Source organism: Empidonax traillii, unplaced genomic scaffold, assembly GCF_003031625.1.
Source record: "Empidonax traillii isolate 1590-97213 ecotype Southwest subspecies unplaced genomic scaffold, ASM303162v1 scaffold262:size680716, whole genome shotgun sequence".
NCBI lineage: Eukaryota > Metazoa > Chordata > Aves > Passeriformes > Tyrannidae > Empidonax > Empidonax traillii.
Window position 1 is genome coordinate 359,188 of NW_020955455.1, and position 21,303 is coordinate 380,490.

Sequence of the window (21,303 nt, forward strand, 5' to 3'; positions counted from 1 at the left end):
AGGATCTCAAGAGAGTTTATGTGACAGTGGGGTGCTTACTACGAAGTTTGAGCTAAGATTTCTGCATCTTTCAAAAATCCCAGTGGAGACCGCAGAATTCATTATTTCTCTGTCCCCAGATCTGCATATTCTCTTCCCACTGATTTTATTGGGAGAGGCTTGTGTGCCTCTGTGTGATTCTGCCTTTGAAAGAAGAATATAGACCTTAAATAGCTGTGAAGTACTGCTGTATACTGTACAAGATGTGCAGTTTCCACCTCTGAGACTTCTTCGTTTCAGAGGTCAGTGAAGTGCTACAGGCAGCTTCTTTAAAATGTTCTGACACAACAATTTTTTGAAAGAAGATACTGTTCCATTAAATGAAAGTTTTACAGAAATGTATTAATTAATTTCATAATGTTCATGTAAGGATGATAAAGATATTATATCAGTAGCATCAGATGAATTGTTTATAAGTTTCATTCTGTTCAACTCCTTTGTCTATTCTATCCAATTGGCTGTTTAACATATCAGACAAAACTTTTCAAATTCACTAGGAAGTCATAACTGATTGGTATCAGAATGTTTCAAATGGTAGAGATAAAACAAACCATTTGAACTCCTTCAAAATTGAATACTGAAATTAAATATTTAAAGTATGTGGGGAAAAATCAGGAGGTCTTGAGAACCTCCTTTTGGTCCAAAAGAAAATCTGTTTGGAGTTGCATGATCACCAGTAGTGTTGTGCAGTGCTCTAGGAGTCCTTTGGACGTCAAGTTAATCATGCATACTGTTTCCACAACTGGACTGTGTCACTGCAAAGAGTTTCAATGCCGAGATTACTCTTTCTTTTGTCTTTTTTTTTTCTTTTTTTACAGGAAAAAGGATGTCAGACAGAGCCTATACCTTCTCTAAATTTCTCAGACACTGTTCGCCAGGTATGTATATCTGTATACACTCTTTACCTTTAAAGTTTATTAGAGTATATTTAGGAAACTGAGATATGAGAAAGTTAAAAACAAAGTACTGTGTTTGCATTCCTTGCAGTGCAGTGAATTCCCATACAGGGCTTTGGTCTCTGTTTTTTCATCTGAGGACAAACTAGTACGGCCCTCTTTTCTGCCTAATGGGTGAACTTGTTTACGGTTTATATTTCTAAGGTTAAGTGTCTCAGTTTAGCTGCTTTTAATTGGTTTATTATTTGCCAGCCACCCCGACCAGTCTGCTTTAAAGACTCTTAAAGGAGTGGAATTGGGGAAATCACAGTGTGGGAATGGTTTTGGACTCAGCAAGAGGTGGGCTGCAGCTTGCAGGACATTTGCTCCTCTAGGGACACAGCTCCCTGTGGAGTGGGAACTGCCCCTTGCTGAAGATCTTCCATCACTGCGTGGTGAGCAAGCTGGTTATTTAGGAGGATCTGTGGTCCAGCATTCAATACCTAGTCAGCTGCTGGACATCTCCATCACCTGAAGCCACTCAAGAAAGCTTTCATGGGGTCTCAAAGTACAGGAACAAAGCAATGAAAAAGCATTTAGGACATGTCTGCATGCTACCTCCACTTTGAGCAAATTGTTTAGAGAGTGCACACCTCAGAAGATTTTTTTATGTGTGGGAATTTACAAGGGTTCATGGAGTTTTTGGAAGTACTGTTAAGAATTTGACATATGCAGCACTGGAGTTTTTACTTTTTCTAAGTATAGCTGTATGCAAAAGCAGGTTTCTCAAGCCTGAAGCTGAACCCAATGAGAAGTACAGCAAAATGAACATGGAAGACTGACCTATTAGCTGTTTTATGTAGTGGGAATGCCTATATATTAATGATGAAAAACTTAAAGATTCTCTCCATCCCTTATAATAATGTAAAAAATATTTTGGATGACATTTTACACATGAAATATGCTACAACTTTTGTTGGAGAGGGAATCCAGCCAATTCTGCTGATTAATTCCCAGATATTTGCAAAATGTACTTGTGTTTGTCACTGACATAAATATTGTTTTGAACCAATGTACCAAACTGGTATGAAAATATTGTTTTGTTACCAGTGTAGCGTAGGAACGCCCAAGGAGAAACTATAAGGCAATGGCAGCAAGGTAAAAAACGTAGTTATAGGAAAGAGATGGGAAGGAGAATGAAGGTGTCTCTGTCAGGTTGATAGCTGTATCAGCCAGTCTATTTCTGAACCTGAAATCCCAGAGTACTTGGCCTGAGATCTTCCCTTGCTGCACCAGGAGTTTTCTTCCTTTTTTTTTTTTTTTTTTTTTCTTTCTGACAGTAAGATAACCTGAGACTTGAAACAGAGATCCACAGATAATCAGGCTGTGGCTAAAATTTTGCATGAAATGTTTGAAAGCTAAGAGGAAAAGTTTTCCATTCCTTTCTTTTTATTCAGTTGAAATTTTTAGTGGATCTAAAATAATATCTTTACATAAACTCTTTTTCCCCCTCATTCTTTTTTCTTCACTTTCTTTCTTATGCTCACCATTTCCTATTCCAAACTTTTCTTTTCTGCTCCTTCTCATACTTATCTCATCTTTGTCCTTTCCCTGGTGTGTGGAACATCTTTCCTTTTAATTTCTGCCAGCAAATTTACAACACAATGCATTTTTTTTATTAAAGGTTTCTGCTGCCTTTCTTTATTGCAGTTCTGGTCTGTATTATCTATGTGAATCATATTCCCTCTCCCAAGCTGATGTGTCAGGTTGCCTTTTGTTTTTGTCCTGAAATAATATATCTGCTTCAGATAGAGTACTAGCACTTCAATAGTAATGAACAATTCTTAAGTAGAAAAATTACTTTTGAAATCTGCTTGAGTAAGACATTTGTGGCATGTGGCACAGCAGAAGATGTAAAACTGCTCTCAGTTTGCATCATATGCTGCTGAGTTGGAGTCCAAGATTTAAATTGTGTTAAACAGCTACAATTTAATTTTCCAACATGACATGAGAAATGTCATAAATTAGAAGTTTAATGCTTGTTTCCTATTAAACACTGGTAAATTAGCCAAACACAAAGTCCTACAAAAAAAACCCCGGAGTCAAAGCAGCAAATAGAGTGCTGGAGGAAGGAGTTTATTAAAAATGCAATATGTGTTCTTAAGACATGCCCCACTGTGCTTTAAAAAGCCTGGACTTCAACCCTTCACTTTTTGTGCAAGAAGGCAGATGTTCAGCTAATTCCAGCAGCAGTGTTACTGTGGTGATGACTGTCATATTTTTGTGATGGTGTAGATGACTGCTCTCAGGAATATTGATCAGGTGTACATATTGATGAGGAGTATAAATCCTGCCTCTGTCTGTCTCTCAGTGGGACATCTATGATGCCTATGTGGAGGAACTTCAGAGAATGGAAAAGGCAAAAGAGAAAGAAAAAGCAAAACCCCAGGTAGTAAAGAAAGAAGAGGAGAAGAGAGGTCCAAGAAAGTTATCCTATGTGGAGGTACAGGTATGTTTCATAATGCTGGGAGAAGGCTGCTTGAAGTGGTGCTGGGTACATTTACAGTGCAAGTCAGATGAAAGCAAGTCATGCAGGCTGTGTAGCCAGTTGTCTCAGCTGGCCAAGTAACAACCTTAAAAAAATGCAAAAATTACTTTTTGCTAGGAATTGTATCTCCTACAAAAAAATCCTGTTTTGTACAGCAAAACAAGATTTCTGTTTTGCTGTATAAAACCGGATTTCAATTTTGTGTGATCTTATTTTCAAACCTGATTTCCCAGTGAGCTATATTGCTTTCTTTTGTGCGGTGTGTTTGTGTCTCATTTTTTATTACTTTCTGAGGGATAAAAGAACAAAATCAGTAGAAATAGTCTGTGACTTTTTAATTGCATGGGATGCAGAGGTTTTACATACGATATTTCAATCTGGAAGGCAGAGAAATTTAGGAATATTTCAAAATACTGTACTGCAATAAACTGCTTTTCACTGTTTCCTAATTTTAATTATAATTTTATAGAAGTACAATATATACATTTTCTGATTGTAGATACATAATTAATATAAAATATATAATTTATATAGAAGTTAATGATAACTAATTGAAATAGAAGACTAGATACTTAAAATTGAAAAATTATTCTGAGGAACTTGACCAAACTGGGGGGGGGGGGGATTTTTTGATGCCTCATTTATTCATTTAGTTGGAAAGTGACAGAAGTATCTCTCTTCGGTGCTTGGAGTTCTATGCCATGGTCAGTAATTACACAACACCCTGTTACCTCAGTCAGGGTGATGTGGCCATCCCAAGAGAAGATCATAGAATCATAGAATTAACTGAGTTGGAAGAGACCTCCGAGATCATCAGATCCAACCCCTGATCCAACCCCACTGTGATTACAAGATCATGGCACTCAGTGCCACATCCATCTTCGTCTTAAAAACCTCCAGGGATGGTGAATCCACCACCTCTCTGGGCAGGTCATTCCAATGTCTGATCACTCTCTCTGTAAAGAACTTCTTTCTAATATCCAACCTAAACCTCCCCTGGCACAGCTTAAGACTGTGCCCTCTTGTCCTGCTGTTGATTGCCTGGGAGAAGAGACCGACACCCACCTGGCTACAACCTCCTTTCAGGGAGTTGTAGAGAGTGATGAGGTCACCCCTGAGCCTCCTCTTCTCCAGACTAAACAATCCCAGCTCCCTCAGCCTCTCCTCACAGGACTTGTGCTCAAGTCTCTTCACCAGCCTCATTGCTCTTCTCTGGACCTGCTCCAGCACCTCAATGTCTTTCCTGAACTGAGGGGCCCAGAGCTGAACACAATACTCAAGGTGTGGCCTCACCAGCCCTGAGTACAGGGGAAGGATCACTTCCCTGCTCCTGTTGGCCACACTGTTCCTGATGCAGGCCAGGATGCCATTGGCCTTCTTGGCCACCTGGGCACACTGCTGGCTCATCTTCAGCCTCCTGTCGATCAGCACCCACAGATCCCTTTCCACCTGGCTGCTCTACAGCCACTCTCTGCCCAGCCTGTAGCGCTGCAGGGGGTTGTTGTGGCCAAAGTGCAGGACCCGGCACTTGGCCTTGTTGACCTTCATCCCACTGGAATCACCCAACTCTCTAACCTATCCAGCTCCCTCTGCACAGCCCTCCTGCCTTCCAGCAGCTCGACACTCCCTCCCAACTTGGTGTCATCTGCAAATTTCCTAATGATGGACTCAAACCCCTCATCTAAATCATCCATAAAGATGTTAAACAGGACTAGGCCCAGCACTCATCCCTGGGGGACACCACTGGTGACGGCCACCAGCTGGAGCAGCCCCGTTCACCAGCACTCTCTGGGACCAGCCCTCCAGCCACTTCCTAACCCAGCACACAGTGCCCCTCTCCAACCCATGGGCTGCAGCTTTTCCAGGGATATATTATGGGAGACAGTGTCAAAGGCTTTGCTGAAGTCCAGATAGATAGTCACTAGTTCAGATAGGTAGATCAGTCACTCCAAGTCTTGTGAGAGAGCATAGTGAGTGCAAGGGCTGGAGGACTGAAGCACCTCCCTCAGTCTGGCTCCTCAGACTAGCAGGTATCCTAGTGCCTGCCACACTCCAACCTGATGCTATGATCTTGCTGTGAGGGTGATATCCTAATCCAGGCTCCTCTGGAGTAATCAGGAGTAACCTGGGAGTGACTTGTGGGCACGACACAATTCATTTCACTCAAGTGAAAATATATCCATCTTAAAAATACCATCCCACTTCAAGCACTGAGGATATACTATGGCAACCCTGCAAGATTTTCCTCATGCTCCAGAATGTTTTCAAGGGATTCAGGAAGTTTCTGTTAGGGTTTAGCAAAGTCTGATCTGTACAGAATTGTGGGTGGTTCTTTCCTCCCCAGTTTAAGGCATTTAGAAGGCAAACTGAAATAATTTCTATGATGACTGGAGCTAAGTACACTGAGAACTGTAATGCAGAAGCATGGAACTTAGTTCCTAATTTGCCCCTAAAATAGGTGTAGATATATCAACATATGTAAGATATATATATATATATGTATGTAATAAGAGCTGACTCCTGGAACAGACTTTATCACTTTCGTACCATATGCCTGATACAACTGCAGAGGATTTGGCTGGTTTAGCCACCCCACAGCACTGTGCCAGCATAAACCTTACAGTATAAACAGACCATGTTCTGACAGGCTTCTTCCTGTGAACTGTGCCATGGAAGTTCCAGGTCCTTTCGAAAACTAGTAAACCTTTCACCTGAGTATGTTTTGGAGAATTAAACCTGAAGTCAACACTACAATTACAGGCTTAAAGTGTGGACTGCTAAAAACTGATAATGAAAATAAATATTCTGCCAGTGAAACCATATTGTAAAAAACCTGTCACTCCAGTGACAACAGTTGGAAACTGGAATCCAGTTACTCATGATCTATTTCTTTGGTGCTTTGCTTTTCACTCTTAACACTTTGCAGAGGGCTTGCTGGGAAGACAGTAAGTCAAGTGAAAGGGAGAGCTGCTTTATGCAGAGCCAGTGTCCAAGACTGAGGTCCTCTGTGAGGTTGGTGGACCAACTTTAAGTGCATGAAAGACGCGCTGAATTTTCTACTCATTAACTGAAAAAATGCAACCTGAAGTACTCCAAGGCTCAAATCAGGCTTACAACAGTCCTTGTTCATGTGTAGGTCTATGTAAATTAAAGTTTGATGGCATCATAATCTGTATTTCCGGTCTCAAGTCAGCAAATAGAGAAATGAGTTTTGTGGAACATCTAACTCACAGGTTACATACCTTGCACCCCACTTATTGAAGCAGAGCTTTTCCAGCTGAACACTTTCTGAGGATAAACTGTGTTTGATCATTGCTGAAGGGAACTGTGGAACATCATGCAGGAGATGTGGCTGATCTGGATCAAGGATGCAATGGCAAGAAGCAGCAACTGATTTCCACCATTGTTTTGGTCAGGCTAAGTATTAGCAAAAGTTGCTGTGAAATCTACTGAGATAGCACCAAATTCAACCTAAAGGAAAGAAGAGAAAATGAGTGGCTCTTCCCATAGGCGGACACCTGATGGAAGCTGTTGCTATGGTAGGAGGCCATGAAAGAGAAGATCCAAGAACTAGAGCCACACTTGGAGATGATGGTAGGGATTAGATCAAGATTTGAAAAGGTAATGAAAGAAAAGAGAGAGAAAGCAGTTCTGGTACTGGGTAAGAGGTCAGGAGAACACATGACTGGGAGCAGAAGGATGGGATCTGTGAAAGAATGTGGTCAAAAGCAGAAGAGAAGTAGGAAGATGAAGGGAGGAGGGGAGGGGATGGCAGAGGAGGAGAGGAGAGCCTTGACAGTTAAGCAGAAGCTTCTCACTACGGAAAAAGAAGTAGAATGAAGCTATGCATTGCACTGAAGAGTTAGGAGAAGTAGGGAGATCATGGTTTAGCAAAGCAGAAGAGAGAGGCAGCCAACAGGAAAAGGAATGGAGGTAACCAAGGATACCAGCAGAAAGAAGGATGAGAACAATATAAAGAAGATATGGGTGAATAAAAGTTGCAATAACAGGAAGTATTTGACTGGAGACTGTGATGAAAGACACTTAGAAATCTCTCAGTGTGCCCCTTGCTCAAATGGATCTAGAGAAGAACGGGTGTGCTACATCTGAGGGCAGTGATGCAGCATTTGAAACTTTTCCTCAGTTTTCAGTAAAGGCAGTACACAGAACATGGAGAATGTCAGAATATCAAAGAGGAAAGATATGAAATTTTCTGAGCTGAAAATATCTGGAAGCAAAGATAACTAGGCAGAAGTGTTGTCCTGTTCTTACTGTTCCTAAGCCATCTGCTTATGGTGGATGTCTGATGGAAGCTGTTGCTATGATAGGAGGCCATAAGGGAGGATACTTGATGATCTTAAGGGTCTTTTCCAATCTAAATAATTCTATAATTCTACAGTCCTGACCCAGAGACATGCTGGGTCTGATCCAGTGCAACCCTCCTCATGTTGTTGCATGACCTTGGAAATTACAGTATCTGAGGTAGAAACAAAATGCAAAGAAGACCTTCATGCAATTGGTGCAGGCTTGCTCCTCTGACCCTGAGCTGGCAAGGCATGGAGTCACAAGTCTAATAGTAAGAGTTTTTAATGAATCTATGCAATGAGGGGTGGAGATATGTAATTAGAGTATCACAAAGGCATGTTTTATGTAAGAGGGCTAAAAGTGATTCCATTAATTTGACCTCTAACAGTACATGAGGCAAGAGAATTAATAGGGAGGAAAAGAATACAGAACTGGGAGTAAAAATGAAATGGAGTAAAATAACACGTTTACCAAAGGTAGGCTGTGTCCAAATAAGCTCATCTCTTTCTGTGATGAAAGGTAAGTTGTGTCTTCCCTTAATGAGAAAAGTAGAGTACAGGTGATCTAGCTGCAATTCTGCAAAGCTATTGATACGGTGCCATTAGGCAATTGTTAGGCATAGCAGAAAAGTTGTTATTAGTACAAATTGGGTGGGACTGCTGGAGAGGGAGACTGCACTTTGGAATATCAGTCTTTGGTAAGGTGAGGGCTTAGTTTGTAATGACAGGGAGAAACATGAGTGTGTTGGTTGGAGAGTTGTGATGTGGCTACGAGAGACAAGTATATTGCTGCAGTGTACTCGGTGATGGATAGCACAGAAGCTGTTTATGTTAGGTAAGGTGGGGTGATACATTTTCAGTAGTACAGGGATATGTGATTTTAATCACCCCTTTTCAAAGATGATAGATTGCAAACCTGCGCAGATACGGAAAAGACCATAAGAAACAGAAAGCTTGAATACATGATACTAAAAAATCTTAGCATATTTATCTGTTAATGCAAAGGTGGAGAGAGAATATGAGTTAGATAACAGAGAGAGAGAACTAGCAAGGCAAAGGATAGTGTCAACAGAAATGTAGATGGATGTGAACCAGTAAGAAATATGTTAAAGCTGGAACTTACTGCACTGGAACAGTCTCTAATCTCCTCTGAAACAGAAGTGGTTGATCACTGTCCTAAGAAGTCCAAACATAATTTATATTCAACAGAGAAATGTGCATTTCTGAATCATGTGGAGTCCTGTCTGACTTGTCTATCTCACTATAGCATTACCCCTTTCTGAGATATGCCCGGTGAGAAAACCCACAGGGCCATAGTTATCATTTGGCAGCCCTTGGAAACCACTAATATTTTTTATGTAACAGCTGAAATTAGAATGCAATTACTTTCACATTATTATTCACCTGTTCCTGGTCATCCCTAGGACGGGATGAGTTATTACCAACTCCCTTGCCATCAATTTGCTGTTAACAGTGTATCAGAATTAAAAACGAGGAGTGAAGACGATCAGATGAGGGCAATTCTGGAAATTAATAACTAGGGGACACACTTCAACCTGGAGATCTTTATTTGGGATTCACAGTGGATGTGTTTGCAGTGAATGGAGGTGTTGGCTGGGCAACAGATGGCAACAGCCCCGTACTGTGTGTCTTTCTTTGCAAGCCAGAGGCTCCTCTAGTCACACTATGTGTATTGCTAGAGGTATGAGCAGTTACTGCAACGGTTTTAGGGTGGGGTTTGTCTTCTGGATAAGCAGTTACACACCAGCAGAAGCTTTCTCTTGTGCTTCAGGTTGCAGGAGTTAGACATTGACACTGGCCAGCTGCTGAGAGGCAAAGATGAAGCCTTTAGTGTTAAGGAATTGCAGAGCAAGACCAAGACATTTCTTTTCAAAGTATTAGCCCATTATCCATCTTACATATGGTTCAATTAGCATTATTGCAGTTCTAAAAATAACTTATGAACAGAAATAAACAAAACAAATTTGTTATCCTGTGAGCTCTCATTGGATTTGATTAGCTGGCCCAGAATTGGCCTTAAGCGGAAAAGTGAGTTTCAAACAGAATTTTAAAAAAAACCCCAACACATAAATTAGACCTAGCACTTCCTCTGAAGATTTATTTCAGTAGCATACAGAATAAATAAAACCTGAAATAGGAGAGGATACAATAATGACAAAATGATTTACGCCGATCCAGTTTAATGCCAAAACTGTAGTTAGTCATGGCTGTATTGCTAACAGCACAGCTACCTAACAGAAGAGCTGACTAAAAGCTTTTTTGATTCATCTGGAGAATTTCCTGCATTGCAGAAAAAAACCCCAAACAATTGAATAATACATTGTTTCTGCATTTACAGGGTGATTTTTTTTCTTTCTTTTTTTTTTTCCCCTCAGTTTAAAGCCTACTTTCTGCTGACCAAGAAAACCCCCAAAACTGTGGAATCATAGTTATCATGGAGTCATGGTATCATAGATTCATAGAATATTGCAACTCCCCTGCCCATAGATTCATAGAGTATTACAACTTCCCTGCCATGGGCAAGGACACCTTCCCCTAGACCAGGTTGCTAAGAGCCCCATCTAACCTGGCCTTGAACACTTCCAGGATGGGGGTGTTCACACCTTCTTTTGGCAACCTGTGCCAGTGTCTCAGCACCCTCACAGTAAAGAACTTTCTTCCTAATATTTAATCTAAACCTACTCTCAGTTTAAAATATGAGGTGTTCCTCATCCTGTCTCTAGGCTTCCTGATAAAGAGTCCCACTCTATATTTCCTGTAGGCCCCCTTGAGGTACTGGGAGGTGCTATAAAGTCTCCCTAAAGCCTTCTCTTCTCCAGGCTGAACATCCCCAGTTCTCTCAGCTTGTCTCCATAGGAGAGGTGCTCCAGCCCTCTAATCATCTTTGTGGACTCCTCTGGACTCACTCCAATGGGTCCATGTCCTTCCTGTGCTGGGACCCCAGAGCTGCATGCAGTGCTCTAAGTGGGGTCTCACCAGAAGAACAGAGGGACAGAATCTCCTCCTTTGCCCTTCTCCCCACACTGCCTTGGATGCAGCACAGGACAGGATTGGCTTTCTGGGCTAGGGCTGCATATGGCCAGGCCAAATTCAGCTTTTCATCCATCATTACCCTCAAATCCTTCTGCTCAGAGCTTGCTCTCAATCCGTTCGTCATCCAGCCTATATCCATGTTTGAGATTCCCCCAACCCAGGTGCAGGACCTTGCACTTGGCCTCATTTAACTTCATGGCGTTCTCACAGACCCCCTTCTCAAGCCTGTCCAAGTCCCTCTGGATGGCATCCCTTCCCTCCTGTGTGTTGACTACACCTCATGGCTTGGTGTCATCATAGATGAGGCAGGATCCAGCATTCATCTTTGAGTAAGCTGTACCTTATGATCTTCAGTCCAGAATTGTTGTCTCAGGATGGAAAGTCAGAATGCAAGTTTCTTTGGGTGTGTGAGAACCTGAGAATCACAATCCTGCTCGTGTCTACAGGGTACAGCACTTCATTTCTTCCCCAGCCCTTTGCAGTAGTAGGTGCTTGTTAAAAGAGAAGAGAAATTTTGTCCTGCATAATTGATAAATGGAAGCAAACAAATATGGTGAACCAGCAGGATTCCAGGGGGCCTGTTCTCTATACTTTGTAACTGTGACTTTTACAGTGTTGGAGAAAAATTGCTTATTGCACTTCTCCTTTTCTAAATTTTTTGTAGCCTTTTCGACATTTAGCCTCTGTCAATTAAGCTTATTTAGAGCAATATGCTGGTCGCAGCTAATGGCTCTTGTAGTCATAATCCTAATATTGCTGGAAAAATGTTAGCAAAGATGAATTGCCTTTTTTTTTAAAGGTGTGTTTTAGAGAAAAACAGATCTTATTGTGACGGAAGTAAAAAATGACAACTGAAAGTCAAAAGAGATAATGTCAAGCAATTGGGACTGTTGATTTCTACTTGAGATGTTTCAAGCATCCTCTTTCTCTTCCTCTTTAATTTCTCTTAATACTTATGACTTCCTAACATCTAGAGAATATCACGCGGTGCTAAAATTTGAGAACATCTTTTCCTGCACTTTCTTAAATTCTGAAGATGACAGTAAATTCTCTCTGCTGTTTTCAAGAAATACTCCCCCAGACCCGGGGAAAACCCTAAGAATGTGAGAGGAATCCCATGGCTTCAGATGAAGACTATCCACAAGTGAATGTGGTTATTGGTTACCGTCCTTAAAGGATGAGAACCCAGCAAGAGTGTATCTCAGTCCCAAATAGTCTTTCAGCCTTCAGCTATTTTCAGCTACTTCCTAAGAATATGTGCTATGGATGGAAGTACTTGCTCCTTGAAACCATGAAGAATTCTTGCATCTAAAAGACCCTTTGACAAGGGGTTGTACAGATGTGTCATCTTTCTGTAAGTCACCTTCTTTTGTTTGTTTAGAACTTGACTTACACAAGTTTCAGTTGACACCTCTAGTTTTTGCAGCAGAAGAGGCAGAGAACAGTCAGTCCTTGTCCATCCTCTCTGGGCCATTTAGACCTGTCTCATGTCTTCCCAAGCCGTCTCTTCCACAGATTGTCATGTCCCAGCCTACTCAGTTTCTCATAGCACAGAAACCATTTCAGACTTGGACCGTCCTTGGCTGCCTTTCTCTGAACTTGGTTTCAAGTTCTACTTAATTTTTTTCAGAGATGGGAGAAGAAGACTGCACACACTACTGGAGCTGTAAGCAAACTATGGATTTATAGAATTACAGCAGTTTTCAGAATTTTTTTTCCCTTTTGTTCTCTCATGTCCGTGTCATCCTATGAGTTTCATGCTATTTGAAGCAAGACTCAATATCCCTTGAGTCTGTGCAGAGCCCAGGAAAGAAGCAGAGGGCTGGACACACATAATCTGAAGTCATGTTCCTAGTTCTGACTGTATCTGTGTGGTGCAGTTTTGGCAACTCATTTCACTTTTTCTTTTCATGTTCTTGACACTCTCTGAGCTGTGTCGAGGATGACATGTTTCTTTTCAGTATTGCCACTGTGAAAAAAATTTTGGTGTGCTGGCAGCCATCAGTGCCTAACGTGGGACTGAAGATGAAAGGCTTTGAAATGCTGATGGGGCTTTGGGGCAGCAGTAGCAGACAAAAGCATATCAGCCAGCCACCTGCCAACAGGCAAACAGCCCCTGCTGGGCTCTCTTTTCTCTATTTGTCCATAGATGTGTGGATGCATCAGGTTGGAATTACCTGGTGATTGATTAAAGGACTCCTAAATCCTCTGATGTTTGCTTGACACATCAGACCTTAGAGCTCTCCAGGTAGGGACAAAGATGCTCATGCATGATCAAGCACCTGTGATTTCATTACTGAATGCAATGAACTGTTATATCCAATGAGATGGGGGAGGAATCATGTTTGCTTTTAGCTCATCCTGTCATGAGTTAGCTTGAAAGACAAGACTCTCAGCTGCCTTCACAGGTAAGTACCTTCCAAATGAGCTAAATCAGGAACAAACACTGAAGTTACTGCAGCTCAGCTGTGGATGGCTTCTTACTAAATTTATAATGAAGTAATTGCATTATTTCAAGTGTCATTATCATTAGGTGCTGTTAAGAGGCATTTCAAATTAATCTGTATTCAGGATCAAAGGGCTCAAATTTTTCAGTCACATGAGGTCTGAAGGACCTGTAAACAGATAGGAAATACATTTTCTCTTCCTTCTTTTCTCTTCAGCACATTGAGCCTATAACAAGGGTTGCAAAGGCTGCTAAAATAGCGGAGCGGATGGTGAATCTGAACACCTTTGATGATATTGCACAAGGTATGGCCCACTGAGAGATGCTTCTAACTTAAGCCTGAAGTCCTGCAGGTAAGTTTCTACAGCCATAGCAAGGACAAGGTAGAGCAGAACAGGATAGAATAGAACAGAGGAACAGAGATAAAATGGGCAGGGCTGGGAACCTACTGACTCACACAGGGCAAGTAGTACAGCAGACCACGGGCATGCAAAGAGGATGCCACATTAGCCATGCTCTGGGCTTGCTGGGGACAGCAGATCTGGTCGGCACTGCCCTCCCTGTAGCACTTCCCTCCCTCAGCAGGTACTTTTTTCCTGGATGCAGATGCTGGTGACTGCAGCCAGAGCTGAGCAGTAATCTGCTCACATACAGATCCCTGCCACAGCAACATATTCAGTCTTGATGTCATTGTGCAAGAGTTTTGCTCTCTCTGCTCAATTTCCTCCTGAAAGGCCATGTCTAGCTCTATGAGTGTCCTGAGGTCACACCTTGCTCTAGGTTTCTATTTTCTTGTTAATCCTTTGCTGTTATCAGTTTGATTTTTATTTTTCCTGTGTGCAGGTGGACTTTTTGCTTGGTAAAATGCATTTGTTGGACTGAGGTGCTGATTTGAAGCTAAGACTAAAGAATTGAGACAGTTTTTACATTAACAATTGGGTTAGGCAGAGGCTGTGAGCGTAACAGAGTGGTTTTTAAAGCTTCCCTGACACTGAACCGTGCTAATTTCTTTCTGATTTGTTCACTGGGACATTTTCCTTGACTTTTTTTTGTTTTAGATTTTAAATATTTTGAGGATGCCTCAGATGAATTCAGAGCCCAGAAAGGAACCCTCCTCCCACTCTGGAATTTCCAGTATGAGAAAACCAAGAAACTTGCAGTTACTGCCATCTCCTGGTAAGTTTCTTCATTCCAAACTTACTCTCGACTATTGTGTCCGGGAGTGGAATGGAGTCTAACGGTATTATAAGGCAGGGCTGGTTTCTCTGGGAACAAGGCTTTGAATTATTACAGTCAGTTGCTCAGGCAGCACCTGGATATGCCCAGTGCTACTGGATGCACAGAAAATTGTATAAAGCTGAACGTGCCAGGCTTGCGCCCTTCAACAGAAGCTGAGGGCAGAGAGGGCTCTGTGCAGCCCTGGGGGAAAGTGAGTGCAATTAGCAGTGCAAAGAGGAGTCTCTTCTTGGGAAGCTGTGGTGAATGTCTCATACCTTTGGATGATATGCTGCAGGAATCAGTCCTGAAAAACCTAGGGGAGGAGAAGGCATAGTGACTATATTTTTGACAAGTATTCATGCAGAAGAATTAAAGCAGCAGACAGGGAAAGGAAAACATCACATGTGCCAGGCAGGTAACACCATAGACTATAAAATGCTGAGATACTGATATCAGACAAGACCTTGATGCATAAATCATAGAATCATAGAATGTCCTGAGCTGGAAGCAGTCCACAAATCAAATCCAACTCCTGGCCCTGCACATACCAGCTCCAAGAGTCGCACCATGTACCTAAGAGCATTGTCAAATGCTTCTTGAACTCTGTCAGGCTTGGAACCAGTTCTCTGGGGAGCCTGTTACAATGCCAAACCAGCTTCTGGCTGAAGAACCTTTTCCTAATATACCTAAACCTCCCCTGACACGACTTCCAGCCCTTTGCTCAGGTCCTCTCACTGGTCACCACAGAGAAGAGATCAGTGCCTGCCCCTCCTCTTCCCGTCATGAAGAAGCTGTGACTAAAGTGAGGTCTCCCCTCAGTCTCCTCCAGGCTGAGCAGACCAAGTGATCTCAACCAGTCCTCATATGGCTTCCCCTCCAGACAACAGTGTTATCTGTGTATTGGAATCTTGCGCAGTTCAGTGCAATAGGTGTTTGCCCTGCAGTCCACTTCTGCATGGTTATTCCTGTTGAGTCCAAAAGTGATTGCTGGTACTTGGAAATAAACTCTCTCTTGTTCTATTATCGCTGTGGTTATTACTGTGAAAAAAACACTCATCATGAACCTGAATAAGTCCATTCACTTTTTAATGTGCTTGGTCCTCCTCCAAGAGAACTGTCTGGGTTCATACACTAAGCATAAGACATATCTAGTTAGCTCCTGCCGTATGCTCCCCTGCAGCTAGGCCTCCTCTGAATTGTTTAGAGGATAGTGTGAGCACTTTTGTACCCTGCTAAGGAGGATATATGTAGAGACAGAGCCTTTCAAATGACTGTAATATAATAGAGTATCAAGCATGCAGTTTTGTGAGAATTACAAATTAACACTAAAATTGGAAGCAAAACTGAGAGAAAAGGCATCCTTAATAGGTAGTTTGTACTGCTGTTCTTCTTGTCTCCAGGAAATGATAACAGAAAGATGGCCTTGAAATTAGAATGACTCCAAATTGCTTTATGTAATAAGCTTTTCTAATTTAATTTTTATTCTCTCATTTTTAGCAGTGGTGGTGCATTTAGTGGAAAGAGCAAAAGCATTAGGATGCCTAGGTATTAGCCCAATGAAAAAAGATAAATGGAAAAAAAGTGATTTTATTTTATCAATTCATAATAGCAGGCCAGAGAAAACACTCATTAGATAATTTTCGCATACATTCATTTCATAGGATTGTTACCCTCTGGTTGTGCTGTGTGAGCTCACAGATTGCAACAGTTCTGACCTTTATCCCATGGAAAACCTACCTACAGTAACTGTCCACACACATAGAGGTTGTAGAGAAGGAAGGTGATTTTAAAGCAAAGGGACTTCAGAAGACACAGTAGGTGCCTAATTGCTCATAGTCAGCATTTGCTGCAGCACATACGTTGTTAACCAACTGGGTCAGAAGGGAATTTCCCTTCCTCATCTGTGGGAATGATCATGAATTCATGAACTGATAGCTGTATCTTGAAGTGTCTCTTATTATTTAATGACAGGTAGGGAAAGTGAGTTTATTGATTTGGCAGTGCCTTTGTTCTTGCCCTTGAAGGATGGAAACCAACATATTCCTGCTTTTTTTCTATCCTCAAAGCCCTAATTTTTAAAAGTAAAGTTGCCATGATTAGGAAATGGATAAGCCAAGAAGTGCTAGAGACTGACATCATGTCTGTCTGTGCCCTTTTTATCCTTTTCATCTACCATCTTGGTTTTCTGATGTTCTGCTTTTTTATACATCTTGAGTTTGTAGGAATTATTTTTACACAAACTTTACGAGTGCATATGGTCAAAGGGTAAATCCCTCAAACTGTGTGCTGTCCTGTGAGAAAAGACTCTGAAGTTAATGTGTGAAACACTGTGTATTTCTGTGGAACTACATCGTTAATAATAAATGCAGTCTTTATCTTCTCATTACAGGAATCCGAAGTACAAGGACCTATTTGCAGTGGGGTATGGCTCTTGTAAGTAATAAATGCAAAAGAATCACTAAGAGATTTAAAATGTTAAAAAAGTGCACTGAGATCAATTCAGATAATCCTCTGGGGCATGGGTTGCATCTCATAGCAAGGACTCATCTAATTTCAAAGCAGTAAATTGAGATTTAACTCAATACAGAGATTAGGCCTTTCCGTTCCATGGAATAAACATTCAGAAATACATAGGCATAGACAGCAGTTATTGGAGGACTAAAACACATTTAAAACAGGGTAATATGACACATAAGGAAATTTTTTCTTTTCTTCCTTCCTTGAGATCTGGAGGACAGAGATACATATGGTTTCAAAAGAGTTTGGATAAACTCATGGAGGGACAGTTTGCTGTTGGAAGGATAAACCATCTCATTCAGTAAGTTGATAGCTGCGAGTTGCTGGAAGCTATGAGTACATATAAGGGGACAGACCTGTATTTGCTGAGGTTCTCAGCAAATTTAAACAGTTACTACTCAAGTACTATTTCCTATGGGGTTCTTGGCTGCAGGGACCTTTGGTATGGTCCCAAATATGTATTCATTCTTATGTGTTTCTCTGTGCTCTAACAGTGGAACCAGATGGGTTGTCTTCATTTATACTAGTAAGGACTGTGCTCTGCTTGCAATATTGCAACATTTCATTTTCCTTTTAAAATTACGTTTTTCTCTTCACTTTCAATCTATCTAAGCTCCGGAAATGTTCCTGTTAGTTGCCCAAGAAGCCTAAATTGTCCTGGCACTCTGAGTCAGCAGGCAGCATCTACTGTAAAGAGCGGAACAGACTCAGCTTTTGCAAAAGAAAGCATGGTGAGAAGCTCCCGGGGTAGCCCTTGCCTTGTACAGCACAGCAAACCCTTCTTGTGCTCACATGCGTTTGCTCAGAGAGTGTAGGAAGTAGGCAGTGCCTTCCCATTGCCCTGCCAACCAGGTGCCAGAGGAGAGGTAAAAGCTCAGGGAAGGTAGCCTCTCTCTCTTTAGCCTGCTCAGGCAGCTGTTCTTTCTTACACTAAGCAAGACAGTCATGTGTGCTTATTTGTTAGTTCTGCCAGGGTCCACTGTGCCAAAGGCAATAAATTCTGCAGAGGGTGGGAGACCCGTAGTCAGTGGCTTTCCATCTAAGTGAACAAGAGATCCAGAAGACTTCTTATTCCATTTTATAGTGGACAGAGGGCATAGTTCCTCTCAGCCAGCTGTAGCCAATTGGCAGCTAAGAAGCGGAGTCTGTGCTGTACTCAGCAGTGGGAGATCAGCACATCCAGAGGGCTTTCATCCTGATGTTCAAGGGAGGAGCTAAGTGGCCCTCTGGAAGGGCTGATCTCTCCCCACAAGTGACCTAGGCAGAGGACCAAGCCTAGATGTCTGTCCTTCAGATAACTCAGGTGAGGTGAGATAAATCCAGGCCAGAGGAAAAAGTCATGGAGTCACACAGGGGCTGACATATCTTTGAGTCTGCTGCGGCCATAATTACATCACCAGTCTTTTGTGCAGCAGGCATTTGGGAGCACTGCCAAGATACAAGTAACACATTTGTCCAACTGCCCAAAGTATACTTTTTGAAACAAAAGGTTCCTTATTTACTGTGTGTCAATTTCACTCCAGAGTGGCAAGTTATTTATAAAGAGGGCCCTAGTCTCTTCCTTTCTTTTGTGTCCTATTTCTGCAGTTTTCACCAGTGATTTATTAGGATGGGGTTTCTGATGCTAACAGCGTTTCTTTGGCATGAGACGGGCTCTTCTGAACAAGGAAACATTGTCATCGTAATTTGCAATTCAGGGTTTATGCTGCTTGGCTGGAATTAATTTTTATTCCCATCAGGAGGAGCTGTCTTTCTGTTTTTGTTTTTGCATAAATGAGATTGCTGGGTTTCAGGCTAGACTGAAAGCCTGCAGTGCAGGGTTCAAAGAGGCTGTGGTGGGTGTTGGGCTTGTGTTCTGCCTTGCTGATGAGAGCACTATGAATACAAGCTCAGGTCTTTTGCAGTCACCTCAGTTCATGTTCCAAAAGCAAGTGTGCCTCTGACAACCCTCAGAGTTTGTTTTTTATGTGCAGCTTCAACTGTCAGCACATGAGTTAAGTAGGGAAAAGCAGTGTCTGTATAGCCAATATATTTTATCCTACAGTTTATTTGGATTTAATGGATGTAACTTCCACCCACAGGGATGTGTGAAGGGTTCAGAGTCACACACAAAGCACTGGCAATCTGAAGTATTTGGCAAAAGTATCTACTGAATTCTTCTTAATGCCCAGTCTGAAATAGGGCTTCATATAGACAGAAGTAAACCATGTAAGGATACGTACACCATTCTAGCTGGCACAGGGTCCTTATAGTGGTGTGACTGCATCCAAAGTAAGGGTTGCTACAACTCTGTGACCCAACTAAATTGGTGTCATGTCCAGGCCAGAGCTTTCACAGAGATGAGCTGGCACTTAACAGGGGTCCTGAAGCTCAGGAGTTGTGGTGGAGCACAGATCGTGGAACAGCTCTTTTTGCACTGCCCTACAGCACAAAGACAGGTAAACACTGGGAGGCTGGGTATACCTACTGGGCAGTCTTATATTTTCCCATTTCTCAAATGCACTGCCCAATGAACATGGATAGTTGTTTATTTTCAGGCTCCACTGACTGAGGCTGATGGATAGTCAGTCACTGCAATAAAGATATTCCCAAACGGGACAGCCTCAAGGTACTTCAAGGGGAACAGGGAGAGGAGAAACTGGGCCAAGTGGCTTTTACAGCAAAGAACTGCATCTTCCCACTCACCTCTGTACTTCATAGGCATTTGCAGAATCAGGCAATTTAGAATTAGTAAAATGACTGGTAACTAAACTAGCTCACTCATAGAGGGGAAAAGTCATCCTGCAGGGACTGAGAGAATATATACGGAAATATGCCATTTTTCTCCCCCTCTTTTTCAACAAGAAGCCTCAGTTCCCTCTATCTAGAAAGCAAATAGTGGAAAAAATAATTAGTGGTGAAATCCCAACCCACTGCTCACTCAAAATATTTAATAAAAATTAAGATCAGCTCCATATTACACCACTTAGGTTTGTATATGGACTGTTTCAATCCCCAAAGACTTCTACTGGGCCAAATACTTTGTTTTCTAGCAAAATATTTATCTGCCAAGTATGAATTTCAGAGACACAAGTAAGGAATCAGAGAATCATACAGTGGTTTGGGTTGGAAGCAACCTCAGAGGTTAACTGACTCTTGAGTATGTGTGGAGCTACATGATGGAGTTCTACAGCCAACGTCTCTACCTGGGCAGTGATGTCTTAACCACATCTCAGCAGCCCAGACCTGACTTGATCCACTCTACTGACTTGTCCCTCAGTAGCTTCTGTGACTTGTCACACAGGACTCCATGCAGCACCTTCCCATTTTTAATATATCCCTGTGATACAGCAGTGAACAGAGCGTGTCACCTTCCGTTTTCAGGCAGCTGGTTATATGGTGGGACCTCCTCAGCACGTGTCACCTTCTCCTCTTCTGATGATGGTAAAAGTCCAAAATTTTTGCCTTAGGGCCAGTTGGTGATGACTTCCAAGATCCCTGGGTGACTGGATTTCCTATCCTGTGTCATCAGAGCAATACACTTACTCTATATAGTGGCATGATGTGTGGAAGAGACTTTCCCTTTGAACCTCCAGCCCAGCACTGGTAGTTGGAGTGGCAGAAGGAGCTGGTGCTTTGGTGCCAATCACTTCTAAAGCAGCTCAAACCCCTTCCTAAGCTGCCAATATCTCTTTTTCAGCTGAGGTTTAATAGGCCTCCTTTGTATTCCCTGTTCCAGAGTGCCAGAGGCTGTCCTCAAGTCTCCCAAAGTACTTTTTGCCAGAGATTCCACAAAGGAACATTCTCCCCGGCTGTGGTGTAGAGCATATTTTTCACATCTTGTTCTGACAGGGCCAAGGGCTACTGCATGATCAATCTACTGTTTAATTTGTTCAAAAACTTGTTGTTGTTCAGGACCCCACTTGGAATCATTCTTCTTCTGGGTCACATGATAGAGAGGGCTCACAATCTGGCTGTACTCGGGGATATGCATCTTCCAAAAACCCACAGCACCTGGGAAAGCCTGTGTTTTCCTCTTGTTGATTAGTGGGGACATAGCTGCTATTTTGTTGATCATGTCCAATGGAAATCTGATGATGTCCATCTTGTCATTTTACTCATAAAAACTGAATTTCCTGGGCATGTGCTTTGACCTTACTTTGCTTTATGGCAAATCCAGCCTTCTGGGGCATCTGGATTCTAAATTCTCTCCTTTCTCAAAAACTTCCTTTGCTGTGTTGCCCCATATAATGATGTAATCAACGTACTGCAAGTGTCCTGGAGCCTCACACTTTTCAAGTGCAGTCTGGATCAGTGGCATGC

At 42.1% G+C, this 21,303-nt stretch overlaps 1 protein-coding gene across 1 annotated transcript in view; it reads left to right on the forward strand.

Moving 5' to 3' along the window:
* Positions 1-21,303, forward strand: part of DNAI1 (dynein axonemal intermediate chain 1) — a 143,579-nt gene that overhangs the window by 20,162 nt on the left and 102,114 nt on the right. The window contains exons 8-12 of the mRNA XM_027889388.1: positions 858-917; positions 3,286-3,423; positions 13,484-13,571; positions 14,325-14,442; positions 16,874-16,917. Of these exons, the coding sequence (XP_027745189.1) occupies positions 858-917; positions 3,286-3,423; positions 13,484-13,571; positions 14,325-14,442; positions 16,874-16,917 (448 nt within the window). The remainder of the gene's footprint in view (positions 1-857; positions 918-3,285; positions 3,424-13,483; positions 13,572-14,324; positions 14,443-16,873; positions 16,918-21,303) is intronic.